The sequence below is a fragment of the Triticum aestivum genome, chromosome 4B (assembly GCF_018294505.1).
Source record: "Triticum aestivum cultivar Chinese Spring chromosome 4B, IWGSC CS RefSeq v2.1, whole genome shotgun sequence".
NCBI lineage: Eukaryota > Viridiplantae > Streptophyta > Magnoliopsida > Poales > Poaceae > Triticum > Triticum aestivum.
The window spans coordinates 98082731-98108495 of record NC_057804.1 but is presented as its reverse complement, the minus strand read 5'-3'; the positions used below and the strand labels follow the sequence as shown (position 1 = coordinate 98108495).

At 48.2% G+C, this 25765-nt stretch overlaps 1 protein-coding gene across 1 annotated transcript; it reads left to right on the top strand.

Moving 5' to 3' along the window:
• Positions 1 to 5292: 5292 nt before the first annotated feature.
• On the top strand, positions 5293 to 8197 carry LOC123091253 (cysteine-rich receptor-like protein kinase 37). Its single transcript, XM_044512705.1, has 7 exons — positions 5293 to 5544; positions 5665 to 5822; positions 5910 to 6171; positions 6312 to 6534; positions 6631 to 6781; positions 6878 to 7069; positions 7924 to 8197. The coding sequence occupies exons 2-6, from the start codon at positions 5685 to 5687 to the stop codon at positions 7055 to 7057; spliced, it is 954 nt and encodes a 317-aa protein (XP_044368640.1). The 5' UTR covers positions 5293 to 5544; positions 5665 to 5684; the 3' UTR covers positions 7058 to 7069; positions 7924 to 8197.
• The last annotated feature ends 17568 nt before the right edge of the window (positions 8198 to 25765 follow it).

The window sequence follows — 25765 nt, the reverse complement described above, 5'->3', positions numbered from 1 at the left end:
ATATCAAGTGCATATCAGGATGTTCAGTTATGTCTCCTCCATAAGGATTAGCTAGCAGTTGTTCTATCATACCCGAAGGAATTTCATAACCAATATTTTCAGTCGGTGAAGTAGGTTGAGGGGCAACTAATTGTGGTTCCGGTCGAGGTGAATATACCCTGAACAAACCCCCCGAATGATTGTTCTCCATAGTAACAAGTGACAATAAATTTCAGCACGTAGTAATAATTTTTCCTTACCGATTTCCACTTACCAAGAGCGCTTCACTCCCCGCCAACGGCGCCAGAAAAGAGACTTGATGAGCCACAAGTATAGGGGATCAATCGTAGTCCTTCTGATAAGTAAGAGTGTCAAACCCAACAAGGAGCAGAAGGAAATGACAAGTTGTTTTCAGCAAGGTATTCTCTGCAAGCACTGAAATTATAAGTAACGAGTAGTTTGATAGCAAGATAATTTGTAACGAGCAAGTAATGGTAATGAAAAATATGCAGCAAGGTAGCCCAATCCTTTTGTGGCAAAGGACATGCCAAAACGGTCTCTTATGATAAGCAAGGCGTTCTTGAGGGTACACGGGAATTTCATCTAGTCACTTTCATCATGTTGGTTTTGATTCATGTTCACTACTTTGATAATTTGATATGTGGGTGGACCGGTGCTTAGGTGCTGTTCTTACTTGAACAAACCTCCTACTTATGATTAACCCCCTCGCAAGCATCCGCAACTACGAGAAAAGTATTAAGATAAAATCTAACCATAGCATTAAACTTTTGGATCCAAATCAGTCCCTTACGAAGTAGCGCATAAACTAGGGTTTAAGCTTCTGTCACTCTCGCAACCCATCATCTAATAACTACTCCACAATGCATTCCCTTAGGCCCTAATAAGGTGAAGTGTCATGTAGTCGACGTTCACACGACACCACTAAGGGAATCACAACATACATACCTTCAAAATATCGAACACATATCGAGTTCACGTGATTACTTGCAACAAGATTCCTCCCATGACCTCAAGAACAAAAGTAACTACTCGCAAATAATAATCATGCTCAAGATCAGAGGGGTATTAAATAGCACAATGGATCTGAACATATAATCTTCCACCATATAAACCATATAGTAATCAACTACAAGATGTAATCAACACTACTAGTCACCCACATGCACCAATCTAAGGTTCTGGTACAAAGATTGACCACAAGAGATGAACTAGGGTTTGAGAGGAGATGGTGCTGTTGAAGATGTTGATGGATATTTCCCTCCCCGAGATGGGAGACTTGTAGGTGATGATGATGACGATGATTTCCCCCTCCGGGAGGTCCCCCAACAGAATCCCTCCGCTTGGAGGGAAAAAGTGCTCCTGCCCAAGTTCCGCCTCGAGACGGCGGCGCTTCATCCTGAAAGTCCTCTCCTTATTTTTTTTCTAGGTCAAAATGACTTATATACTAGAAGAGAGGCACCGGAGGTGGGCCGAGGAGGGCACAACCCACCCGGGCACGCCCTGGTGGGTTGTGCCCACCTGGTGGGGCCCCTCTGGTAGTTATTTGCTCCAATAATTCTTAAATATTCCATAAAAATTCTTCATGAAGTTTCAGCTCATTTGGATTTGTGCATAATAGGTGATCCGATGTAGCTTTTTCAGGTCCAGAATTCCAGCTGCCGGTATTCTCCCTCTTTGTGTGAACCTTGCATATTATGAGAGAAAAGGCATTAGAATCACTCCAAAAAGCATTATTATGCATAAAAACATGATAAATAACAGTAGGAAAACATGATGCAAAATGGACGTATCAGAGACCACCTTAGGGAAGCCTCCCTTGCCGGGCACGAGAGCCTGGCCGGGTCAAGGCATCACCAGAGGAGCGAGATCAGTTCACCCCGGCAAGGTTTCCGGGGCCGCCAAGACCAGAATCCACCAGACTCCTTGCCGACAGGCTTTCACCAAGACGCCACCGCTCCACCTCATCGCACCTCAGTCATTAATCAGTGTGGTGTCAAGATATCAGACAACCAGGTGGATCCTATCAAGCACGTGGTGGCGTGGTAAGGAAGAGATTAGCTTTATTGACACCCGTCCGGAGGACGTGTCACGCTAATAAGAAGAGGCGGATAAGCGGTGCGGCAGGCTTGCTAGGATTCAATCTCAGCACGACACCTAGCAATGCATTTAATGCACTTTGTCCTAACTGCCAAAGCTAGATATGATATCACTGTTAGCTATCTAATCACCCTGAAATGACTGTTTGTCATTGTGGTCGCCCCTTAACCTATAAAAGGAGGCCCGGGGCAACCTAGCAAGGGGTTTGAACATTTGATCCGTTAACACTTGTACGCACACGCTGCTCTCCCCGAGGCAACCTTGCCGGGCTAGAGCACGTCGTGCCTTCGTGTTCCTCCAGATCAATCCACCACAGCAGGAGTAGGGTTTTACAGTGCAAAGCGAACCGAACCTGGGTAAAAGAGAGTTGACATCGCCGTGCTGCCCCTGCTGGTTCTGCTCTTTGTGCAATGTGATCGTCCCCTTGCCGAACCACAAAGGGGCACCCCTGACCCATAGGTGATCGTGCTTCCACGCTGACAATATGTTTTTCCCTCTGGAGACACGAGCGACTAGAAAGCCCAGCCGCCCTTCGCCGATGACCTCTCGGTAATCGGTGGTGAGGGGATCGCTGGATGTCGTGCGTGCAGATCATTTGACTTTATGTTTAGGCCCTAATAGCTTAGGTTTTTGTGTCATTCATCATCTTGACTTCGGCGACGGTGATGGCGACACTGAATAAAGAAGCTTCAGATCCTTTCGCGACGAGGCAATTGTCCCATGGTTATAGATGGATTTGGAAATCAGTCTGTTCAAGTAAGGATGGCGTGACGACAGCATCCTCGTGGTGGATTTGTGTCCTCAGACTCCACCGTTGCGAGGAGGTTTGCTCCAACGCCGACAGGAGCTTGGGAGGTAGTCCAGGAGCGGATGCAGATTGTGGCCTACATCAGCGGCATATTGAAAATAGTGGATCGTGTGCTGGGTCCGTGGTTCGTGGCTGACATGTATGGCTTCCTCCTTCGAGGTCTTAGTCATGCAGGGTGTCAGATCTGGAGTTTGATGTCTGTCCGGGGTGTTGCCCCAGTCTGATTCGTTCAATGACAATAGCTTCGCCTTTGGTGAGCCACCTTGGAGGTCTGCAAAGCTGCATATCAGCAATGGAGTCGCGTCGAGCTTGGGTGATGAGGTGATTCGTCATTTTTCTCTTTGGTGGTGCCGGAGGCAGGTGATGGACGTTGGTGTCTAAGCTCAAAGGATCTTTTGGTCCTGATTGTAATTTTTCTTCTGGGCCGATGTTTCTTTATGCAAAGACTAGCGTTCTGCTGCCTTTTCAGTTATGTCAGGTCGGTGTGAACAAACAACAACAAGACCTTCCCCCTCCCCTGCTCCTCTCCTGTGGAGCTCCCGCGGGCGCCCAGGGAGGAAACCCTAGCCCCTCGCCCAGCTCCCCCACCTTCCCCTCTCTCCCCTCGCCGTCGTCGATTGCGCGTTGGTGGGCGAAGCCCCTCCAACGTCGGCGGCGGCGGGCCTCTCTTCTTCCCCTTTTCGGCGGTGTGCGGCGCGGGCCGGGGCCGTCGGGGGTGGCACGACGCTGAGCACGGGGCGTGGCGGCGCGGCCGCAGGGCTGTCGGGTCAGCGACCCCCTGGTGGCGGTGGGAAGGGCTGTGGGCGGCGGCGTGTGCCGTGGCTGGGCCCGGCAGATCGGGCGGCAGCGGATCTCTCCCCCCGTCGTCTATGGCTCCTTTGCCCTCGACATCGGCGTCGATCCAGCGGGTTGGGCACCAGATCCAGCCTCCACGGTGACTGGCGGTGCCGCTCGTGGCCTGCAGTGTGCTGGTTCGTCGGCGTCCTAGGGCTCCAAGGTGGGGCCTTTAATTCCCGACCTTCTGGCGTTCGGTGTGCTGCTCGGGGGTTGATACTTGGGGGCGGCGGAGTGCGAGGGTGTGTGCCCTGCGGCTTCGATGCCAGGAGCTTGCTAGGCGGCACGGGTTGGGCAGTGGCCGGGGTGGCCGCTGCTTCGGTCGTGGATGGATCCACGGTAGTTTGGCAAGTCAGCTTCGGCAACGGCTAGCACGTCCTAGCGTCAGTTCGTCCATAGGCAGCTTGTATCGGCCTTCGGCCCCCCCTCCTTGATGTCGGTCGCTACGTTCGGCGAAGGGCTGGCCTTCTCCCAACTACGGTCCATCGCTCGTCTCGCGCCCGGTGCGCAGGTCCGAACTCGTCTCGCGCATAGTGCCGCAGGACTAAGCTCGTCTCGCGCACGGTGCAGCAGGACTGACCTCGTCTCGCGCAAGGTATTGCAGGACCGAGCTCACCTCGCGCCCGGTGCTGCAGGACGGGGCGATGGAGGCCAGGTGGCCGACCTATTGGGTCTCGGCGCTGGGGATCGCCCAGGGGTGCGAAAGGTGGGACCTTTCTGCTCGTCTCTTTGGTTGGGATAGCGACATGTCTCGGGTGAGGTGGTGTCAAGGTCTCTGATGTCGGGGCGGCGGCCCTGGTGGTGGTTGCGCGGTGCTCATGGGCGGAGGCCGTGGCTTGGTGCTGCCCGGTGGCCATGGCCGTGTGGGCGGCATGGTTGCCGGGGTGTGGTGTTCGGTGGCGGTGAGTGTTGGCCGAGGTGAAAACCTGTTCTATCTTCGGACAGACCGTAGCGGCGAAGATTGTTCCCTTCTTGAAGGCGTCGTCGCGGCTCTCATTGTCCGTCATGTGACTCTATTGGAAACTCTGATCCTTGGGTTGGGCGGTGGCGGCGCCTCCGGTGTCGTACCCTTCCTGAAGGCGTCGTCTTGGAGCGCATGGTTTGTCATATGTAGCTGCATCTCTTAGTGGTGGTAGTGCTAGGAGTGGTGTTGCTGGGCTCAGCGTCTATGTATCCTGTCCTGTGTGCATGTGTTGCGGTGGCGTGCGTTTGTACTGGGTGCTTAATGATCGATGCTTTATATATAAAGCGGGGCGAAAGCCTTTTTCGGTATGTCATGTCGGTGTATATGTGACTTGTAGTATGATCTTTATAATATACTCCCTCCGTCCGGAAATACTTGTGATCAAAATGGATAAAATGAGATGTATCTAGACATATTTTAGTTTTAAATGCATCTTTTTTATCCATTTAGATGACAAGTATTTTTGGACGGAGGGAGTACTAAATGAGACACGTATTATAACCATGAAAAAGAAATAGACAAGTAGTACTACCTAAAATTTGTACTATTTTCTTTTGAGCAGTACAGTATAATCCAGCGCGCAGCGCGTCCAACCGGCTCGGTCCAGCGCGTCGCCGGATCTGGCGGCTGGCGGCCAGCGGTCCTCACGCGCTACAGATCCCCCGTTTTCTTTTGAAAGAAAGACTCGAGGGAGAGTCAAGTCAACGCAATCCAGATCTCGTTGGGTTCATTTATATGCGACCCCGGCTAGCAACGAAACCATTCATCTCACAAGCCTCGTCCCCATTTCGTTGTTCTACTCCCAGCTTCTAGCATAGCTCAAGTGTTCCATCTTCTCCAGGTCAGTGCTTTTTATTAAGATGCTTGTTATCTTCATATAGCTTAAGTTCAAAGGAAAGATTTTGTTTCACTTGCTTAGATAAATCCATAACAGCTCACATCCATTACTTCTTATATACAGTACTATATATATCGTCAGAAATGAACACCGAAGGGAACGGGCAGAGTGTTCTAAGCACATTACCCAAGGAACTACCTTTAGACTTCTTGAGGACTATCACAAACCAGTTCTCAGAGGACCGTGTTCTTGGTACAGGTGCATTTGGAACAGTTTATACGGTATGTTCATCCCGTACCATTTTCTACCATTTGCAAAGTTGCAGAAAATACCAGTAGTTCTGAAAAATCATCTGTGAGGTTGAACAGGGAGTTCTGCCAGATGGACAACACATTGCTGTGAAGAGGCTTGCCGAAAATGCTCCCCTCCCCCGTGACAAAGCAATTACCAATGAGGTTCAGAATATCATGGCTCTCAAACATGACAACATAGTAAAGCTGGTTGGGTTTTGCCATGAAGGACAGAAGAAAGTAGTACTGAACAATGGGAGGTATATTGTTGCAGATGTTTTTGAAAGCCTACTCTGCTATGAGTATTTACCTAAGGGAAGCCTTCAGAAGAACCATTTTGGTAGGTGATGCTTTCCGATACATTTCTATTTTAGTTTCATCAAATGTTTGCAATGTTATAGCGGATTGCATGAACTTGTTCTATGTTCCTTCAACTATTAAATCTCAGGCACTGAAACAACGTATCTTTAACTTCTTCAGACAGATCCAATAGCATGGCTTGGGACACACGCTTCAAAATAATCAAGGGGATCTGCAATGGTTTACTTTTCCTTCATAGGATTCCCATTATCCATATGGACCTCAAGCCCGAAAATATATTGTTGGATGACAACATGAACCCAAGAATTGCGGATTTTGGACTTTCCAGACTCTTTGGCCAAGAACAAACACGGGCGAACACACAGAACGTTGTGGGATCATAGTAAGCCGGTTACAACTGTGATAATATTTTGTAGTAAATTGCATTTTCATCTTCTAGTAATGCTTATATTGAATTATTGCTGCTAATTATTTGCAGTGGATACATAGCTCCAGAGTATCTGTACAGAGGTGAAATCTCCACCCAGTCAGACATGTATAGTTTAGGCCTACTAATCATCGAGACTACCACCGGCGAGAAGAATCAACCCAAACAGAACGAACCATCAGCAAGGGATTTTATTGAAAACGTAAGAAAAATATTACATGTTGAAATCTAGAAGCTTTTGTTGGAGTTTACTTTTATATTATCATCAAGGATAGCAGTTTGAAATTCTTTTACGCAGGTACGTCAAAATTGGACAGACGGGCGCATAGCATCCAGATACTCAATGTTAAAAGCAAATGACCTCCAGGAAATAAAAGTATGCATTAAAATTGGTCTAGAGTGTGTGCAGATTGATCGGAAGAAGAGACCTTCCATTGAAAAGGTTGTTCAGAGGCTCGACGGACGCTGTGCAAACTGAATGGCAAACCAGGTATAAGATAACTATGGCCTGGATCAGAGGCTCTGTATCGAGATCACTTAGTTCCATGCATGTGCATAGCGGGAATTGCTAATTTCTTTCAGTAGTCTGGCCGCTCCGGGAAACCTACCACTGAAATTGGTCGGTTGCTTCCTATATACACTAATGTTTCAAGTGGCAGAGTTCCGCAAAAGTCCTTTTTCTTTGGCGGAGTTCCACAAAACTCCATGAGTATATATTTTGGAATCTACTCCCTCCGTTCCATAATGTCTAGTGTCAAAAAACGTCTTACATTATGAGACGAAGGGAGTGTGTAGATATGATGTACCCTCCAAAATTCCATATCGATTGTGCATATTAGACTATGTTGGTCAGAGGTGGATCGTGATTATACATTCTCTAACTAGCCAGTGGATCTTATTCATTTTTTGCGGCTAGTTTTTGTAGTGTACATTCACCACAACACAAAACAACCGCAGTATGTGTATTCATATGCTGCAAACTTTTCCTTGTGAAGTTACGTGATTGCACTCGAACTATCTGGCTGGCATGACCAGTTAAGTTGCATCAGGCTTTCAAAAGAACAGATTTTTTCTCTCATTTGCTGCCCACAATGCTTGGGAGATTAGCAAGGGGGGGGGGGGGGGGGGGGGGGTTAAGAGATTTAGCAACCTATTTTCTAAAAGGAGGGAATATAATCATATTTGCATACTTGGTTTCCTTTGGTCTTTGTTGACTATCCATAATTTACTTATGGTGTAGATTTTTCATTGTTATTATGTTTTTACCATGTTTACAGATTTACATTTCTTAGCTTATGCTGCATTATAGCTGGTGCTGGTAACATATACTCTACAAAATTTCAGGTCTCCTATGCTCCCATGCAAGCATGAAACTAGGATCTTCTCTGGACGAAACAAGGGCACCATGGAAAGAAAAGAACTTGCTCTGTTATTAATATAATGAATTTATTTCGGAAATAGTAAGCTATGCTGTCACATTATTGTGAAACTTGTTAAATTTATTATGGTAACTACTATTCCATTATCACTTGTAGTCCATGGTTTTATACTCCAAATGCAATGTTGTTGTTTCTGTTCAGTGTGGTTCGAAATAAGAATTTGAAATTTCTTGATGCAATGATATTGTCTCTATTCATTGTCAATTTGTAGAAAGACTTTTATTTTTCTTCAGTAGATGCTTAAGATAGGTATATGCGTCGGAGCCTTAATGATCAATCATTTTTCAATATCAACTTTTATTGACCAACTGAACAAAGGGCGTATATCGATATGCGTCAGAGTATATCTAATAAGAGGCAATTCACCACACAAGTTTCTTGGGTGCAACTTCAGTCATTATTACCTTAAGTGATGTGATACAAAACATAGGGTGTAATGTCTAGCACACAGCAAATGGGCGCCAGGAATACCATATGGTTAAGTGCGACGATATACCAAATGGGCGCCTTGGATGTGTGCGTTTGTTGTGGCGGCGTGTGTTTGTATCGGGATGTTGGTGATCTTTGCTTTATATATAAAGCGGGGCGGAAGCCTTTTTCGATAAATGCGACGATATTTACTTCCCTAAGAATCTAGGCGGTCTAGGTATTCTGTTGTTCTGCCGCATGAATGTGGCCCTTTTTCCATGATGCTTTGGGGCCAAAGTGACAGGCCCCAAACTTGCCCAAGTTATTGGTAGCTCAGGCCAACTGTAGCGGCAGGCGCACCCATGCCATAAGATTTTTTTTCTAATGTATACCTATTATTGGGCCATAAAACATAAGCCTAAAAATTATTTTTGTCAGCCGCCCCGCCCAACTTTTTGGTGCAAGCTCCCTGACGAACTATACTAGTAGAAGGAGACATCTCTTCTGATTAGTCCATTTGAACAACGCGTAACAAGATGGTGACAGAGCAGGTCTTTTCGCGGCATGCCATTGACTTTTTGGGGCAGTCTAGTGGGCGGCCGGCTGCCCACTAGTGCGATTGAGTGGCCGGCAAAAAAAGATAGCACTTAATGACAGCCTTCCCTTTTTAGTATATTTATGTCTCAGTCAAATAGATTAGAATATATTATGTCCTCCTGGTGCTAGAAAAAGCCAAAGGTCATGCACATGTTTAACAAAACTATTAATACACAGATGCAAACAGGTGTGAACACACTTTATTTTGGATTTCAAAAAAGTTAAAAAGCCATAACTTTTGAATTGAATATCGAAATTAAGATCCGCTTTCACCATTGGAATCCTCGCGACGTGCTCTTCGAAACTAGATCCCGCATGAGTATGTTTTGATGAATTTTTTGTGTGCAACTTATGCCCCGTTTTGTGCAATTGTGTAGCAGTCGATGTGCAACTTTCTTCCTGCTTATGGACGTATAGTTTTCACTTGGAGGGAGTAGCAACAGTCTGATGTCTGTGTAATTAAACACCACAGTGTGCAACTAGACCTGGTAGCAAAACCAACTTATGCCTGGATGTGTGCAAATAGACACAAGGGAGTAGTTCTGCAAAAAAATGTGCAACAAACAGACAGGCAAGAAACATGGAGCGGATGTACTGTTTGTGCAAAATGAGTACATTTTGTGCAAGTAAATCATGGATCCAAGCCATCTTTTCTCGCAATGTGTGCAACCACAGCCAAAACTATAAAAGAGTAAATATATGTGCACACTAAGCATTAATCCAAGGACAACTTTCATGCAAAATGTGTGCAACAAATAGCCCAGACTAGAAAGATGGACTAGGTGTACTGTTTGTGCAAAAAGAAGCACATATTTGTGTAACTGAAACACTGGTCCAAAACCAACTTTCCTGCAGCATGTGTGCAAAAAAATATCCTAGACTAGAAAAATGGACTGTGTGTACTGTTTCTGCAAAAAGAAGAACATATTTGTACAACTAAGCATGGTCCAAGACAATCTTTTTATGCAAATATGTGCAATAAAACAGCCCAGACTGGAGTCCATCTGTTCTAGTCTTTTGGCTGTTGGTTGTACACATTGCAGGAAAAAGATGATTTTGGATCCATGTTTAGTTGACACAAATACGGGCTTTTATTTGCACAAACACTATATTTAGTCTATCTTTTCCTACAAAAATGTGTGCAACAGTATGTGTGCAATCAACACAGAGACTAGATGAAACTAAAAAAGACTGGATTTGTTGTCTGTGCAAATATAAACATATAATTGTGCAGCTAAACTTGTATCCAAAGCCAACTTTTGCTGCAAATGTGTGCAGCAAAGAAACCAGACTAAAAAAAGCACAAGAACAATATTGAAAACAAGCGTACAAATAGTCTTGTCTCACACAAATTGCAACAGGGGAAATATGTTCTATAGGATGTTCTATATACTAAAAGTGAAACAGAAAAGGAGATGAAATTCTATTTCATGTCATCCGAAAATAGTGCCAAAGGTGATCACATTCCGATGTGATCACCTGAGATTTTGCAAACAAAAGGTGCCAAAGGTGATTAGTTAACATTGCATACAAAAAAAATCTGTTGTTCTTTAGAAAAACCAGATAAAAAAGGTTGACGATGCCAACTTGATATTATGTTAGTTGTGCAACTACAAAATGCAGAGGATGCCAACTAAAATAGTTACTCTTGTGCAACTAGAAAGACCGAGGATGTCAACTAGTTAGATGCTATTGTGAAACTAGAAAATGCTCAGGATGCCAACTAATTAAATACTCATGTGCAACTAGAAATGCTGAGGATGCCAACTAATTGAATACTCTTGTGCAACTATAAATATTGAGGATGCCAATTAATTAGATACTCTTGGGAAAAGATATATTCAATACTTCATGACCAATCAAAAAATTGCACATTCAGGTTTCAGGCTTCTGGAAGAAAATGCCGAGGGTGTCAACGCAGCTACAAAAAGACTGAGGATGCCAAATAGTTGTATGGTATTGTGCAACTAGAAATGTTGAGAATGCCAACTAATCAGGTACTCTTGTGCAACTAGAAAAAGCCTGAGGATGCCAGCTCATTTATATACTCTCTGGGACACATCATCATTCTCTCCATCCCCGTCATTATCAGTGCCATGTGGTTGCCACTTAGCCACCCATTTTGAGTTCCGCCGAGAGGTCCTATTTGGAGAACCCTACAATGAACAAAAAAATATTGAACTACTGAGAGGGTAAAAGAAAGGAGCATAAATAAATGGCCATAGGATAAAAAGAAAAAGGAAATATGAACCTCTGTTTCACTACCAGGCACATTTCCTCTGGTTGCACAGTAATGTATACCTAGTTGCGCAGGATCCCAGACCCTAGTTGCACAGAACTAAAATAAAATTATTTTCCTAGTTTGCTTACAAATTTGGCTAGAAGATATGATAGATTGCATAGGAAGGCTCCCCAAGTTGCACAGAACTGACACCAAAAACTGATATACAGATAATGAAAATTATTTGCCTAGTTTCCTTACAAATTGGGCTACAAAGATATGATAGATTGCTAAGGAACCCCTAGTTGCATATAACTAACACCAAAAAACTGATATACAGAGAACAAAATTTACTTTGCCTACTTTGCTTACAAAATTTGGCTACCAGATGTAATAGATTGCACAGGAAGGGACCCTAGTTGCACAGGGAGGCACCCCTAGTTGCACAGGAACGAGGCCCTAGTTGCACAAAAAAAACAGACTGACTACACATAGCAATTCCCCCTCTCAAAGCAAAAATCATGTGAAAGCCGCTGGAGCTAGTGCTCTACCTTCCCCTAGCAGATCAACTACAGATCCATGGATGTTAATCCACGGGGACGAACCCGGTTGGGGATCTGAAGATTCTCTGACTATGTGTTCATCACGGCCGCGAGGGGGCTGGATCTGGTTGGGGAAGGAGCAACGAGACAGGTTGTCGATGATGCTGTGGTGGCCTGGGCCGTCGTTCTTGGCCGCGCCGCACAGGCCACCCTCTACGGCAGCCGCTCCGTCGTCCTTGGCCCAGCCATCTGCAGCAGCAGCAGCATCGACTATGGCGAGGAAGGGAAGGAGCAGGCGGGCACCATGGGGAGGAAGGGGAAGAGCAGGGCGGCACCATGGGGAGGAAGGGAAGGAGAGCAGCAGGGCGGCGCCATGGGGAGGAAGGGAAGGAGAGCAGCAGGGCGGCGCCATGGGAAGGAAGGGAAGGAGAGCAGCAGGGCGGCGCCATGGGGAGGAAGGGAAGGAGAGCAGTAGGGGCGCCATGGGGAGGAAGGGAAGGAGAGCAGCAGGGCGGCGCCATGGGAAGGAAGGGAAGGAGAGCAGCAGGACAGCGCCATGGGGAAGGAAGGCGAGAAGCAGGGGCAGTGCCACAAAAGGGAATCAGTCGAGAAAAAAGGACGAGAGAGTAATCGCGTGTCGCGTGGCGAGTGTCTCCCCGAGCAATTTGATAAAATAGCACGCTTTTCCTCGTACCTTGATAAAATAGCACATCTTTCTTTCTGTTAGATTAAATGGCACACTTTTCCTTTTTGACTAGATAAAATAGCACAAACCGACTTTCTTTCTCAATTCTCAGGTCTGGGCATACACGTCATATTATTTTTGGACGATTTTGCCCTTTGGTCTTTTCTGATCAACTGGTGTGATCGAACCTCTGTTTCGAGAACAGAGGAGCTCCAGAGGAGACGAGAGTTCATCCACACAGAGGAACAAAACAACCAGCCGTCATCTCGCGGTGATTACTCCCCGAACGTCGTGACCTCGCCACGCCTCCTACCCAGCGCCACCACCTCACCGCGCGCCGCCCATTCCTGTGGCTGAGGCGCCACCATCCGCCTTGCTCCGGCCGCTCCCACGCCCTGCTGGAGAAGAAGGGCGCTGCCGTATGCCGCGCTCCGGCGGCTTCCTCGCCGTGCGGGATAAGAAGGGCGCCGCAACTTTAAGTCCCCCTGCAGCGCGTGGAAGTTCAGGTCGCTTGTTGGTCGTAGCGTGTGTTCGTCTGCTAACTGTAGCCTCTAGCTGTAGTTGGCCGCTTCTGTAGTTGACTATAGCTGCTCGCTGGTGTAGTTGGCTGCCTGAAGAAAATAGCGCACTAACAATTTTGTTATGTGCTGATGGCTTAGCTTAGCTGTTGTCACAACTGCAATTGGATGTCTTCCTATGGATGCAACCAAAATTAAGCTGCAATGGTTGTTGTCGTGGTTCTAAGTCTGACAGTAGAATGGGGGGTAGGTATGGAGAGGCAAGATCCTAGCTATGAAGCAGTTGTGCACACAAGTGTTTTACGAGTTCATGCCCTTCTCGGAGGAAGTAACAACCCTACGTCTCGGAGCCCGGAGGCGGTCGACTGGATTATGTGTGTGAGATTACAGGGGTGCGAACCCTTCTACCAGTGGAGGGGGGTGGCTTATATAGAGGACGCCAAGACCCCATCCAGCCCACGTAGCAGAGGGTTAAAGTACATTAAGGTCTGGCGTTACTGGTAACGCCCTACATAAAGTGCCATCATGACCATTAAGACTACTTAATTATAGACGGTTTGGATACAGAGTAGATCCTGAACTCCTGGTGGTCGAGTGAGTCTTCATGGTAGTGTCTTCAGGTTCGTCGAGTGTCTTCTAGTCCGTCGAGTGGAGTTCCTCTTGGTCGACTGGAAGACGGCTTCTTCTAAGAGATGTCCTTGGGGAGGGTACCTTGGTCAGGTTCATGACCCTACCCTAGGTACATGACTTCATCAGTAGCCCCCGAATGGATCGAGGTTTGAGTGAGGAAGGAGTTGGCAATCTTTCCGACCTGCTTTTTGGTGCTGTAAAGGTGTTTTGCTCTGGATCAATGACTTTCAAGTGAGGGTGTCAACTTTCGTTCAGTCGCCTTGATCCATTCTTTATATCTGTCGAGTGAACTTTATAAACTTGGGGATTTCCGAGCGACGGATCGCAGGAGATCTTCCGTCTGACAAGTTTCCCTGTGGTTAGCGGATTTAGTGGGATCCAAATTTTGGGAAGAATGTGAAGCGGAGAAGACCGCGGTACTCGGATGGGATAAGGCAGGAACGCCTCGATTCTCACACCGCCTTTTTCGCCACGTATCGCTTGCGCGACTGTTTCGGGATTTGACAGGATCGCCTGGGCCTACCTGTCGGCCACTCGGAAGTGACTCCATATAAGGAAACCAGCGGAGGTTTTTTGAACAGTGCCTCCTCATTTTCTCCTCCCTCGCCTCCAGATTCATCCGCTGCGCCCACCAACTGCCCGACGCCGCTGCTCCGTTCCGGTCTCGTCGGCGACAATGGTGAAAGAGAAGACGGCGGCTTTGGAGCGGGCAAAGAAGGCGAAGGCGGCGGCGAAAGTGAAGGGGAGAGCGACCAGTCGAGGGGGATCCTCGTCGCGGTCCCGTTTGCCGCAAGGTTGGATCCAGGGTGATTGGATCCGCTCGACCATCACCCAAAAGGATCTCGACGACCTGGCCGACGAAGGCCTGATTGCGCACGGGGCGGCGAGGCTCCCGGGGATGGAGTGGCAGCCACAGCCTCAGGAGGGTGAGTGTGTCCTCTTGGCGACTCATGTAGATCGAGGGTTCTCTCTGCCACCGCATCTTTTCTTTCGAGGGTTTCTGAATTTCTTTGGAGCTCAGCTTCACCACTTTACCCCCAATTCCATTGCCTATCTCTCCGCCTTTGTATCTTTGTGTGAGAACTTCTTGGGTTGTCGGCCGCACTGGGGCCTCTTCAAACACATATTCACTTGTCGTTCTCAGACGGTGAAAAAGGCCAGCCCCAATGATGAGAGAACTCAGGTAATCCAGATGTGTGGGGGTCTCGGGGTCCAGATGAGGAGTAAGAGCGCTTTCCCAGCTATGACCCTTCCCGAGCCAGTCAGAGGGTGGCAGTCGACCTGGTTCTACTGCCAAGACCAGTCGACTGGGCTCCCTCCCTTCTCTATGAGTCGAGTGAACAAGCCATCCTCTCTGAAAGTAGTTCCGGAGGAGAAGGCTCAGGTAAAAATGTTGATGGAGCGTGTAGTCCAGTTGATTTGTGACGGTGTGACTGGCATGGACCTTCTGGAGGTTTTCCTTCGGCGGCGCATCCAACTGCTCCAGTACCGGGGCCACCCGATGTGGTTGTATTCTGGTACTGAAGACACCAGTCGGGTCCACCCAGAGGAGGTCGATGATGCCACACTGGAGAGGTGGATGACTGCCATCACGGGGAACAAGGACAACCCTCGTGGAGCCAGGAGGATCCCGCCACTCGACCAATCCTATGATGCGGACAAGGTACGATCATTTTTCCCCGATTGTTCCATCCGTTCTGTTTCATCGTAGATCAGTCGATTTACTTTTGTCTTGCTTGTTGTTTTTCAGGAAACCACCGAGTTGTACTCGATGCCCAATGAGGCGCAAGCACAGGCCGAAGAGGAGGAAGGAAGCGGAGGCGAAAGCCAAGAGGAGTGGGAGTCAGACGCCGATGAGGGTGATGAAGATGCAGGCTCTGAAGAGGAGGAAGAGGAGGAGGAAAAGGAGGAGGAAGTTGCGCCTCCTTGTTCCTAAAGGAGGTCCAAGCTCACCCACGACCCTGTGGCTGATCGTGGCAAGGGAGTCGTGCCTGCTGGGAAGTCGACGAAACGCCCTTGGACAACTTCACCGGCGCCGACTAAGAAGGCGTTGAAGCAACCCCGAGCGGCCCCGACAAAACCGGCGAAGGCCCTACCAAGGATGAGGATGGAAATTCCGACTGTTTCTGGGTAACGGCATAACTCATGTTTTTCATTCTTGGTCGACTCAATCGCTGACCGACCGATATTTGAAATTGCAGTGCTGCTACTTCTGAGACTTCAACCAGGCATGAGGATCAAGAAATGGAAGATGCTGCTACTTCTCATCTTGGTATGATCTGCGCGGTTTTGCTTTTGGTCGATTGAATCTTTATTTTTGACTTTGAACTTCTTCTGCAGCTCCACCTAGCATTGTCATCAATCTCCCTGATGATGATGATGAAGCGCCACTGAGGCAGAGGAGGAGCAGGAAGGCGACTGTTGGCAAGGCTGTTCAGGTTGTGTCAGCACCTGGACCATAGATTCCAGAGGGGAGCAACGTTGCTCGGGCTACCGTGTCCTTTGCGGAGCCGTTGACGGTTTCCCGCCCTTCGTCGTCGAGTGCTGACCCGCCTTCTCTCTTCTCCACCTACCACGTCCCGGAGGACCAAGCAAGCGCTGCCAAGGAAGCCATACGCCAGGCCGGGATTATGATGGAGCAGGTGAAGGCGATCCGAACCACCAGCCAAGCAACTTATGACGCGAGCTCAGCTCTCCAAAGCAATGTCCATGTTAGTTAAACATCGACTAGAAATCTTGATGTTTGTCATGCACCCACTGGGTGAGTCAATTCTATGGTGGACTGCTGGCAGTCGACTGTAGTCTTTGTGTCTTGAGATTTCTCACTTTACTTGTTTCACTCGAGCGTGGTCGAGTGGAACAATAAAACTGGTGGGGGCACGCTGAGTGCACCCACTGGGTGTAGTCCCCGAGACCGTGGTCGATTGCTGGCAATCGGCTATGGTCTGAATTTTTTTACTGCTGACAGTTAACTGCTTCCGGTTGACTGATCGACTCTGAGTCTAGCTGATAGAACTAGTGGGGGCACGCTGAGTGCACCCACTGGGTGTAGTCCCCAGACTACAGTTGAATGTTTAGATTCAGCTGTAGTCTTAGAAATACTACGATTTTCTTTTAGTCACTCGGAAGTGATCTGTCGGTGATGTCTGTCGACTGAACTTTCGCAGAAATCTTGTGACCTTGTTTCTCGTTATACCGAATTGGAGAACAAGCATATCCAGCTTGAACTTGACCAGAAGCTTGTCCAAGAGAACTTTACGAAGTCGAAGGAGGAGGTAAAAGGTATGTTTGGTGAGAATCTTGATGATTGTCCTTGCTTCTTGCCTGTCTCCGAGTCTGATCTTATTGTGGTTTTTGCAGAGAAACTGAAGGATGCCCTGAAGAAGAAGGACCTTGACCTCGTCGAGGCGCAGAAAGCGGCTTCGGACAAGACAAAACATGCAGAAGAGAAGTTGGCTTCTGTCAACAAACTTGAAGAGGAAAACACTAATCTGAAAGCTGCTCTTGGCGTGGCCAACCAAGAAGTCACTCGACTGAAGAATGCCAATATGGTCCTGAGTGACAAAGCTGGCGAACTGGCAGGAAAGAAGAATGACTTGGAGGTTTATCTGGGAGGACTCGCCAAGTAGCTATTCCTCATGCTCGAAGGTAACCCCTTATCTCCGATTGGTAATTACTGACTTGCTGTAAGGGCATTAGCTTATCCTTGAATCGTGTCCGCAGAATTCTGCCAAAACTTTGAAGAGGAGACTAGTCGAGTGGAGACTGGCTTGGATCCTATCAATTCTCCGGTGACGGATGAAACCGCTATGAACGTGCTTCGCCTCGAGTCTCGCGTTGCTGCAGTGGTCGACTACCTTGCAAGACTGAAGGCCGCAACATCGCGCATCGACACATCGCTCTGGCCAGAAGAAACGCTTCAGAACGACCTTCAGTCGCTGATGACTCGACTGAACGAAGTTCCGAGTCGAGTGCAAGAATGGAAGAAGTCTTCTGCCAGGTGCGGTGCTGACGTTGCTCTGTCCTTGGTCCACGTCCACTGCAAGGAAGCGAGAGAAGACAAGCTGGTGTCTCTCAAGGTGGCCAACACTAGGAAGCATGACTTCCGTTCTTTCATGGAGACCTTCATCGCGGCTGCCACTCGGATCGCAGATGGGATTGACCTAGACGAGTTCATTGCGCCTTCCAGCCCTCTACAGGAGGGGTAAAAAACTTCTATGCTCGATGATTTGAATTTGCCTCGGAATGCCGAGTGATTTTTGTAACCGCCAAACTTTAACAGGCTTGATGCCTGAGCACTTCTGGGTCCGTAGGACGTTATCCGAACTTGATTTGCCGTTGAAATACGTTTGCTTCTTTCGGACAACCATCTTCTTTGGGTTGGAGTATATACTAGCATCTGTAATGCTCTTTTGCAGGTAGGAGTGAAGCACAAATTGCCGTCGACATGTGCTCGTCATGTCTGGGCGAGTGCTTGGTTGCGACCAGGCCTCCGAGTGAGAAACTTGTTCTTCACTCGGAAGGATTTTAGAAACTTAGACAAGCACTGGGTTGCAGCTAAGCCCCAAGTGGGAGGTTTACTCTCCACTCGGTAGGATTTTAGAAACTTAGGCGAGCACTGGGCTGTAGCTAAGCCCCCGAGTGGGAGGTTTGCTCTCCACTCGGCAGGATTTTAGAAACTTAGGCGAGCACTGGGCTGCAGCTAAGCCCCCGAGTGGGAGGTTTGCTCTCCATTCGGTAGGATTTTAGAAACTTAGGCGAGCACTGGGCTGCAGCTAAGCCCCCGAGTGGGAGGTTTGCTCTCCACTCGGTAGGATTTTAGAAACTTAGGCGAGCACTGGGCTGCAGCTAAGCCCCCGAGTGGGAGGTTTGCTCTCCACTCGGTAGGATTTTAGAAACTTAGGCGAGCACTGGGCTGCAGCTAAGCCCCCGAGTGGGAGGTTTGCTCTCCACTCGGTAGGATTTTAGAAACTTAGGCAAGCACTAGGCTGCAGCTAAGCCCCCGAGTGGGAGGTTTGCTCTCCACTCGGTAGGATTTTAGAAACTTAGGCGAGCACTGAGCTGCAGCTAAGCCCCCGAGTGGGAGGTTTGCTCTCCACTCGGTAGGATTTTTGTGGCACGGCTTTGGGGGAGAAGGTAGCAGTCGACCTGCGCTTCGTCCTCCTTGCGGGACGCACGTTGTGTTTGTGATGTAGCTCGGAAGGAGGAAGCAGGGGTCGACCTGTGCCTTGTCCTCCTTGCGAAGCGTACGATGTCTTTTATTCTTAGGCGAACACAAGGTTGCAGCTAAGCCTCCGAGTGGAAGACTGGCTTATCACTCGGTAGGATTTTCAAAATCTTAGGCGAGCACTGGGCTGCGGCTAAGCCTCCGAGTGGAAGGCTGGCTTACCACTCGGTAGGATTTTAGAAAACTTAGGCGAGCACTGGGCTGCAGCTAAGCCCCCGAGTGGAAGGCTGGCTTACCACTTGGTAGGATTTTGTTTACTTAGGCGAGTACTTGGACTGCAGCTAAGCCTCCGAGTGGGAGGCTGGCTCACCACTCGGTAGGATTTTGTTTTATCTTAGGCGAAACAGATTCGCAGCTAAGCCTCCGAGTGGAAGGCTGGCTTACCACTCAGTAGGATTTTTTACAAGCTTAGGCGAACCGGGTTCGCAACTAAACCACCCACTGGGGGACAGATTTATGAGAGCAAAAGCTATAACAAATACTAAGAGAATTATGAAACTCTTGTCTTTGATGAATACACTACAGGAGTACTTTTATTACAACTCATCCGAGTGAAAAACTTAAGTATAAAAAGGGCGGAGTAAGTCCGCGTTCCATGCTCTGGGCTCGTCAATCTGGTGCTCGACATTGTAAAGGCGGTATGCCCCATTATGGAGAACCTTGGTGACGATGAAGGGACCTTCCCAAGTAGGAGCAAGCTTGTGTGGTTTCTGTTGATCCACTCGGAGAACTAAATCTCCCTCCTGGAAAGCTCGACTCTTCACATTTCTGGCATGGAAGCGACGCAAGTCCTGCTGGTAAATGGTTGATCGGATCAAGGCCATCTCTTTTTCTTCTTCTAGAAGGTCGACCGCGTCCTGTCGGGCTTGCTCTGCTTCAGCTTCGGTGTAGAGTTCGACTCGGGGTGCGTTGTGAAGCAGGTCACTCGGCAAGACTGCTTCAGCTCCGTAGACCAAGAAGAACGGAGTCCTCCCAGTCGACCAGTTTGGCGTGGTCCTTAATCCCCAAAGCACCGACGGAAGTTCGTCGACCCATGCGCCAGCTGCGTGCTTGAGGTCACGCATCAGTCGGGGTTTCAACCCTTTGATAATTAAGCCGTTTGCTCGTTCTGCTTGCCCATTCGACTGAGGGTGGGCGACTGAAGCATAATCGACTCGTGTACCTTGAGATGCGCAGAAGGCTCTGAATTCTTCGGAGTCGAAGTTTGACACATTGTCTGTGATGATACTGTGGGGAACTCCATATCCGAATACCAACTCCCTGATGAAGCTGACGGCGGTGCCGGCATCCAGATTCTTGATGGGTTTAACCTCAATCCACTTAGTGAACTTGTCGACTGCTACCAATACATGGGTGTAGCCGTTTCTGCCTGTCCTCAGTGGTCCAACCATATCCAACCCCCATACAGCAAAAGGCCAGACGAGTGGAATGGTCTTCAAGGCTGAGGCGGGTTTGTGTGACATATTGGAGTAGAATTGACATCCTTCACACTTGTCGACTATCTCTTTTGCCATCTCATTTGCTCTGGGCCAGTAAAAACCCGCTCGGTATGCTTTAGCCACGATGGTCCGAGAGGACGCATGATGGCCACAGGTCTCCGAGTGGATGTCGTTGAGAATCATTCGACCTTCTTCCGGTGTTATGCATTTCTGGTTGACTCCAGTAGCACTTTCTCTGTACAACTGTCCCCTCATGACGGTGAAGGCTTTAGATCGGCGGACGATCTCTCGAGCCTCTTCTTCATTCTCGGGGAGCTCTTTCCTCAGAATATAGGCGATATAGGGCACTGTCCAGTCGGGAGTGATGACCAGAACTTCCATGATTAAGTCGACCACAGCAAGAACCTCGACTTCAGTCGGATCTGTGGTGCTTTTTGGCTGCGGGGTTTCAAGGCCCCTTGGGTTTCCCTTTGAACTTTCCTTGGTTCAAGGCCAAGGCTTCTCCAGGAGCGGCTGGCTCGGCTTTACGCTTTTGCTTCCGACTGGAATTTCCGCCTCCGGTGTCCTGGGCGACTGACTTGTGCTTGCCGCTCCGGAGTCTATCCTCTTCCTCACCGTTGGCATATTTGGTGGCTATTTCCATCATTCGACTCAGAGACATGTCTCCGGTTCGACCGAATTTCAGGCTTAGCTCTCTGTACTTTACGCGCTCCTTGAAGGTGCAAACTGCCTGGTGATCAGATACATTTTCTACTGTGTGATGCAGTGTGATCCACCTCTGGATGTAATCCCTCAAAGTCTCATTCGACTTCTGTACACAAGATTGCAGCTCTGTCAACCCCGCCGGCCGCTTGCACATTCCTTCGAACGTCTTGATAAACACTCGAGAGAGGTCCTCCCATGTGTAGATGCTGCTGGGTGTCAACTGATTCAGCCATGCCCTGGCTGACCCTTTCAACATGAGAGGGAGATGCTTCATGGCCACCTCGTCATTTCCACTGCCGATCTGAACAGCCATTCGGTAGTCCTCAAGCGAAGTATCGGGCTTGGACTCACCGTTGAACTTGCTGACTCCAGTCGCCAACCTGAAGTTGGGAGGAATCACCGCGGCTTTGATGGCTCTGCTGAAACACTCTGGTCCGGAGACGTGCACTCGGCTGCTGGTGGGTACATCTCTGTCATTACCCTCTCTGTGGGCTCTGTTCCGGTCGACCAGACCTTGAACGATGATGGATCTCGCATCAAAGCCTGGTTCCCTGGGGTCGACTGGAATTCTTCGCCCGCCACTGTACTGGCGTCTGTCATCCTGTTGTCGAGGCATATATGATCCACCCCTCCGGGGAGGAGTGGGCACTCGACGTCGATCGTTGCGATCGACTCGGTGATCATCCTGCTTATAGTTCATGTACTGATCGTGTCGATCACCATGCCCTTCACGCCTCGGGGGCGATCTGGGGCTATGAGCTGACTGGACATTATTCACCGCCACGGACCTGCTATGAATCCTGTTCCGCGACTGTGACACAGCCGAATTCTGATCTCCAGCTGCCTGGAGCAAATCCCTGATCTGCATCAAGCCTCTGCCAGCCTCTGACTGGGAAGGCTGAATCGACTCTGCTATACGTGTTGCGGCTGCCAAATTTTGGATTGGAGTGCGGTATACCTGAGTCGGAGGTTTAAAGAGTTGGCGTCGACTGGAGTCTGGAATCTGTTGCCGCGCGCGCTCGTCGAGTGCCCGCTGAAGGTTCTCCAGTCGAGTGCGCTCAGCCAAGTTGGCCAAGCGCGCATCCTCTAAGGCGCGAGCCTCAGGGGTTTCTCCAACGAACGGAGTATGAAGCGCATCCATGTTCCAGCGGCGAAGCTCTTCCCTCTGCTGCGAGTCGAGAGGCTCGGGGCGGTACTCCTCATGGTCGTGCGACGGGTCGCCTCCGTCGTTACCTCCCTCGGCGCCAGGAAAGCCGGGGGGAACGTGCGATCCATTGACCATCAGGAACTCCGTCGCCGGATCACTGCTGTCGCATTGGGATGCAGTCTCTGCGGAGCCAGTCGACAGGTCGAACAGGCCGTAGAGAGATTCGTCGGGCTCGATTGCCGCGACTTGGGCAGTGGTCGACTGGCGAGCCACTGCTTGCCTCACCCACCGCTGAAGCCTCGACCGACCGGAGCGCTTACGCGGCGGGAAGCTGGGAGGGAGGATGACACGAAAACCGGTCGATACTGAGTCGACGGTTGCCGCAGAAGGACGCCGCGGACGCATGCTCGAAAGTGAGTAGCTCCGTGGACCGGGAGCGCATCCACGTCGAGCGGAGCCTCCTGCAGCCAGACAGAGTCGTCGGCGACGAATGTGAGCGCGCCGAGACAGATCTCGCGGCTCTCAACCAAAACTCCACCTGAAACCATGATGATGGGAATTGAAAAGATTGCAACTTTTCCAACAAGTCGCTAAGACACCTGCCCCACGGTGGGCGCCAACTGTCGTGGTTCTAAGTCTGACAGTAGAATGGGGGGTAGGTATGGAGAGGCAAGATCCTAGCAATGGAGCAGTTGTGCACACAAGTGTTTTACGAGTTCACGCCCTTCTCGGAGGAAGTAACATCCCTACGTCTCGGAGCCCGGAGGCGGTCGACTGGATTATGTGTGTGAGAGTTACAGGGGTGCGAACCCTTCTACCAGTGGAGGGGTGTGGCTTATATAGAGGACGCCAAGACCCCAGCCAGCCCACGTAGCAGAGGGTTAAAGTACATTAAGGTCTGGCATTACTGGTAACGCCCTACATAAAGTGTCATCATGACCATTAAGACTACTTAATTACAGACCGTTTGGATACAAAGTAGATCCTGAACTCCTGGTGGTCGAGTGAGTCTTCATGGTCGAGTGTCTTCAGGTTCATCGAGTGTCTTCTAGTCCGTCGAGTGGAGTTCCTCTTGGTCGACTGGAAGACGGCTTCTTCTAAGATATGTCCTTGGGGAGGGTACCTTGGTCAGGTTCATGACCCTACCCTAGATACATGACTTCATCAGTTGTAACATGTATTGATATATAGTTTTCTTGACATGGATATAATTAAAATTTCATCAGCATTTTCACCAAAAAATTTGACATGACCTCTCTTCATTTCTGTACCATTTTCACATCTCACAAAAATATATATGAAAGTCAACATAATCAGCTCGATGATGCGCATATGTGCTCATAGAGTTGACAATCGAGAATGAATAGGTATGAGTTTCAGATTTAAAGCATAAGTTGAGTCCTTGACTCGGGAGTTGCATTCAAAAGCATAAAATGAGTCCTCATCTCACTACGTACACATGACAAGATCATAAAAGACACTAAAAGGATGAATTCAATCCAGAAGCATCAACTTCGCGAAGAAGTGGCATCAATTTCATAAAGATGACTACACACTACAAGATCACAAAATGGCATGCTACACTATTTTTCTCCTCTTCGGCGTAAGCTTCTTTGCGGGCCTGACAACAACTTTTGGTGGAGAAGTGGGAGTCTCTGTTTCCATAGAAAGTTGCCTACATAATACATCAATTTCATGCATTAAATAAGTTGCCTACAAACAACAACAACTGAAGAAAAACATCAATTTTCGTCACCTCCTTGTGATTGGACCAGGGCTGCCTTGTAGGAAAGCCAATGAAGACATCTCTCCAAAAGGGCTACTAAGAGATGATTGACTACACAAAAGGCATTGTTTATAATATATATGACGACACATTTGTAGAGATAAGTAAGAGAAGCAAAAAAATGTTACCTCCTTGTCATAGGGCGAGGGCTAACGTGTGGGACAACCAATGGAGATATCCCTCCAAGAGGGCTACGCAGAGATGATTAGCTACACAAAAATGCCTTGTTTATAATATATGAAAACATGCCACATTTATAGAGATAAGAGAAGCAAAAAATGTTACCTCCTCGTCATAGGGTGAGGGTTGGCTTGTGGGGCAGCCAATGGAGTCATCCCTCCAGGAGGGCTACCAAGAGATGATTGACTACACAAAATGAATTGTTTAAGAGAAAAAAATTCACTTATGTAGAGATATTGCAGAGAAGAAGAAAGTTACCTCCTAGTCCTAGGGCGAGGACTGGCTTGTGGGACAGCCAATGGAGACATCCCTCCAAGAGGGCTATCAAGAGATGATTGACTACACAATATGCATTGTTTGAGAGAAAAATTATCTCATGTTCACTTGAGAAGTTGAAGAAAAGCGTTAATTTTTACCTCCTTGTGACAGGACGAGGGCTGGCTTGTAGGACATCTCCTGGGATTGTACATTCAACATAAACTTCGGTGTTTGGTTTTATCTTTCTAGATTTTGGGTTCCTGACAACACATTCAACCAATGTTACAAACAAACAGTAGAGCAAATGTCAATCAATAGAAATTACCTTTTCTTCACTCCATTAGTTGGACAACCAGCTTGCCTATGTCCCAATTGCTTACACTTCTTGCACCTGTTTTGGCTTCCCAATTGACCTTTTGGTGGTGGTTTCTTTTTATAATTTCCTCCCCCCTTTTCAAGGCAACTTTTCAATCTTAACTTCATTTTTCTTCCTACTGAACTTTTGGGGAGTGGTGCATATAATACAAAGTCTAATTTAACATTAGGCCATTGTGACCGATCTGTGAGAGGCTCAACAACCCCTCTATAAGCTGCCCTAAACCTTTCTAGAGAGTAGTACTCATGAAGATAATCTTCCATCTTCACGTTCCTTTTTCCAGTCAAGAAAGCAAGTGCATGTTCACAAGGTTTACCTGTGTGCTGCCACTCAAGGCACGTGCACTCACTTTGTTCTATGTTCACCACATGCCTCAAATTGTCTTTGTTGATGTCCCTCACCTCACACTTCCAATTACTTGATCGGGTAACTTTCAAGTGCCCAAGTCCTCTTGTTCTATTATTCACTTGTTGTACAACAGCTGGCAACATCCGCCCTTGTAGCTTCTCCCCAATCTTTCTCCTTTTCTCGAGCAATTTCATTATCTTTCCATTAAGTGTGTTAGCCAACCCATCCACAGGAAGATCTTTGATTCCTCTAATCCAATTGTTGAAGGTCTCTGTGAGGTTGTTATGAATGTAATCACACTTGATCTCGGTGTCAAAACTAGACCTCATCCACTTCAGATTGTGGTAATCTTGCAAGTACTTGCCCATAGTTTGGCTAGATTCTAGAACCTTGGAGAAGTGGTACTCAAACATTGAAGGTCTATGTGTCTTCGCCGCAACCCACATGCGTCCAACTATGTCACCACGATATCTTTTTGAAAAATTCTGCATCAAATGCCTGAAACACTCCCTTTGTTCTGCCTGAGGGAAAACTTTCTTAACTGCATTTTCTAAGCCTTTGCATGCATCAGTACATATAGCAAGCTTTGAAATTGGCCCTAGTGCTCTATGCAATTGTGTCATGAACCATGTCCAATTATCTTCATATTCAACCTCAATAAAACCAAATGCAAGAGGAAA

Excerpts from the sequence above, each read along its gene's own strand:
- LOC123091253 (XM_044512705.1), top strand. The coding sequence starts at position 5,685 with ATGAACACCGAAGGGAACGGGCAGAGTGTTCTAAGCACATTACCCAAG. Across the intron at positions 5,823-5,909 it reads CATTTGGAACAGTTTATACG|GGAGTTCTGCCAGATGGACA; the intron begins GTATGTTCATCC and ends GAGGTTGAACAG. Across the intron at positions 6,535-6,630 it reads CAGAACGTTGTGGGATCATA|TGGATACATAGCTCCAGAGT; the intron begins GTAAGCCGGTTA and ends AATTATTTGCAG.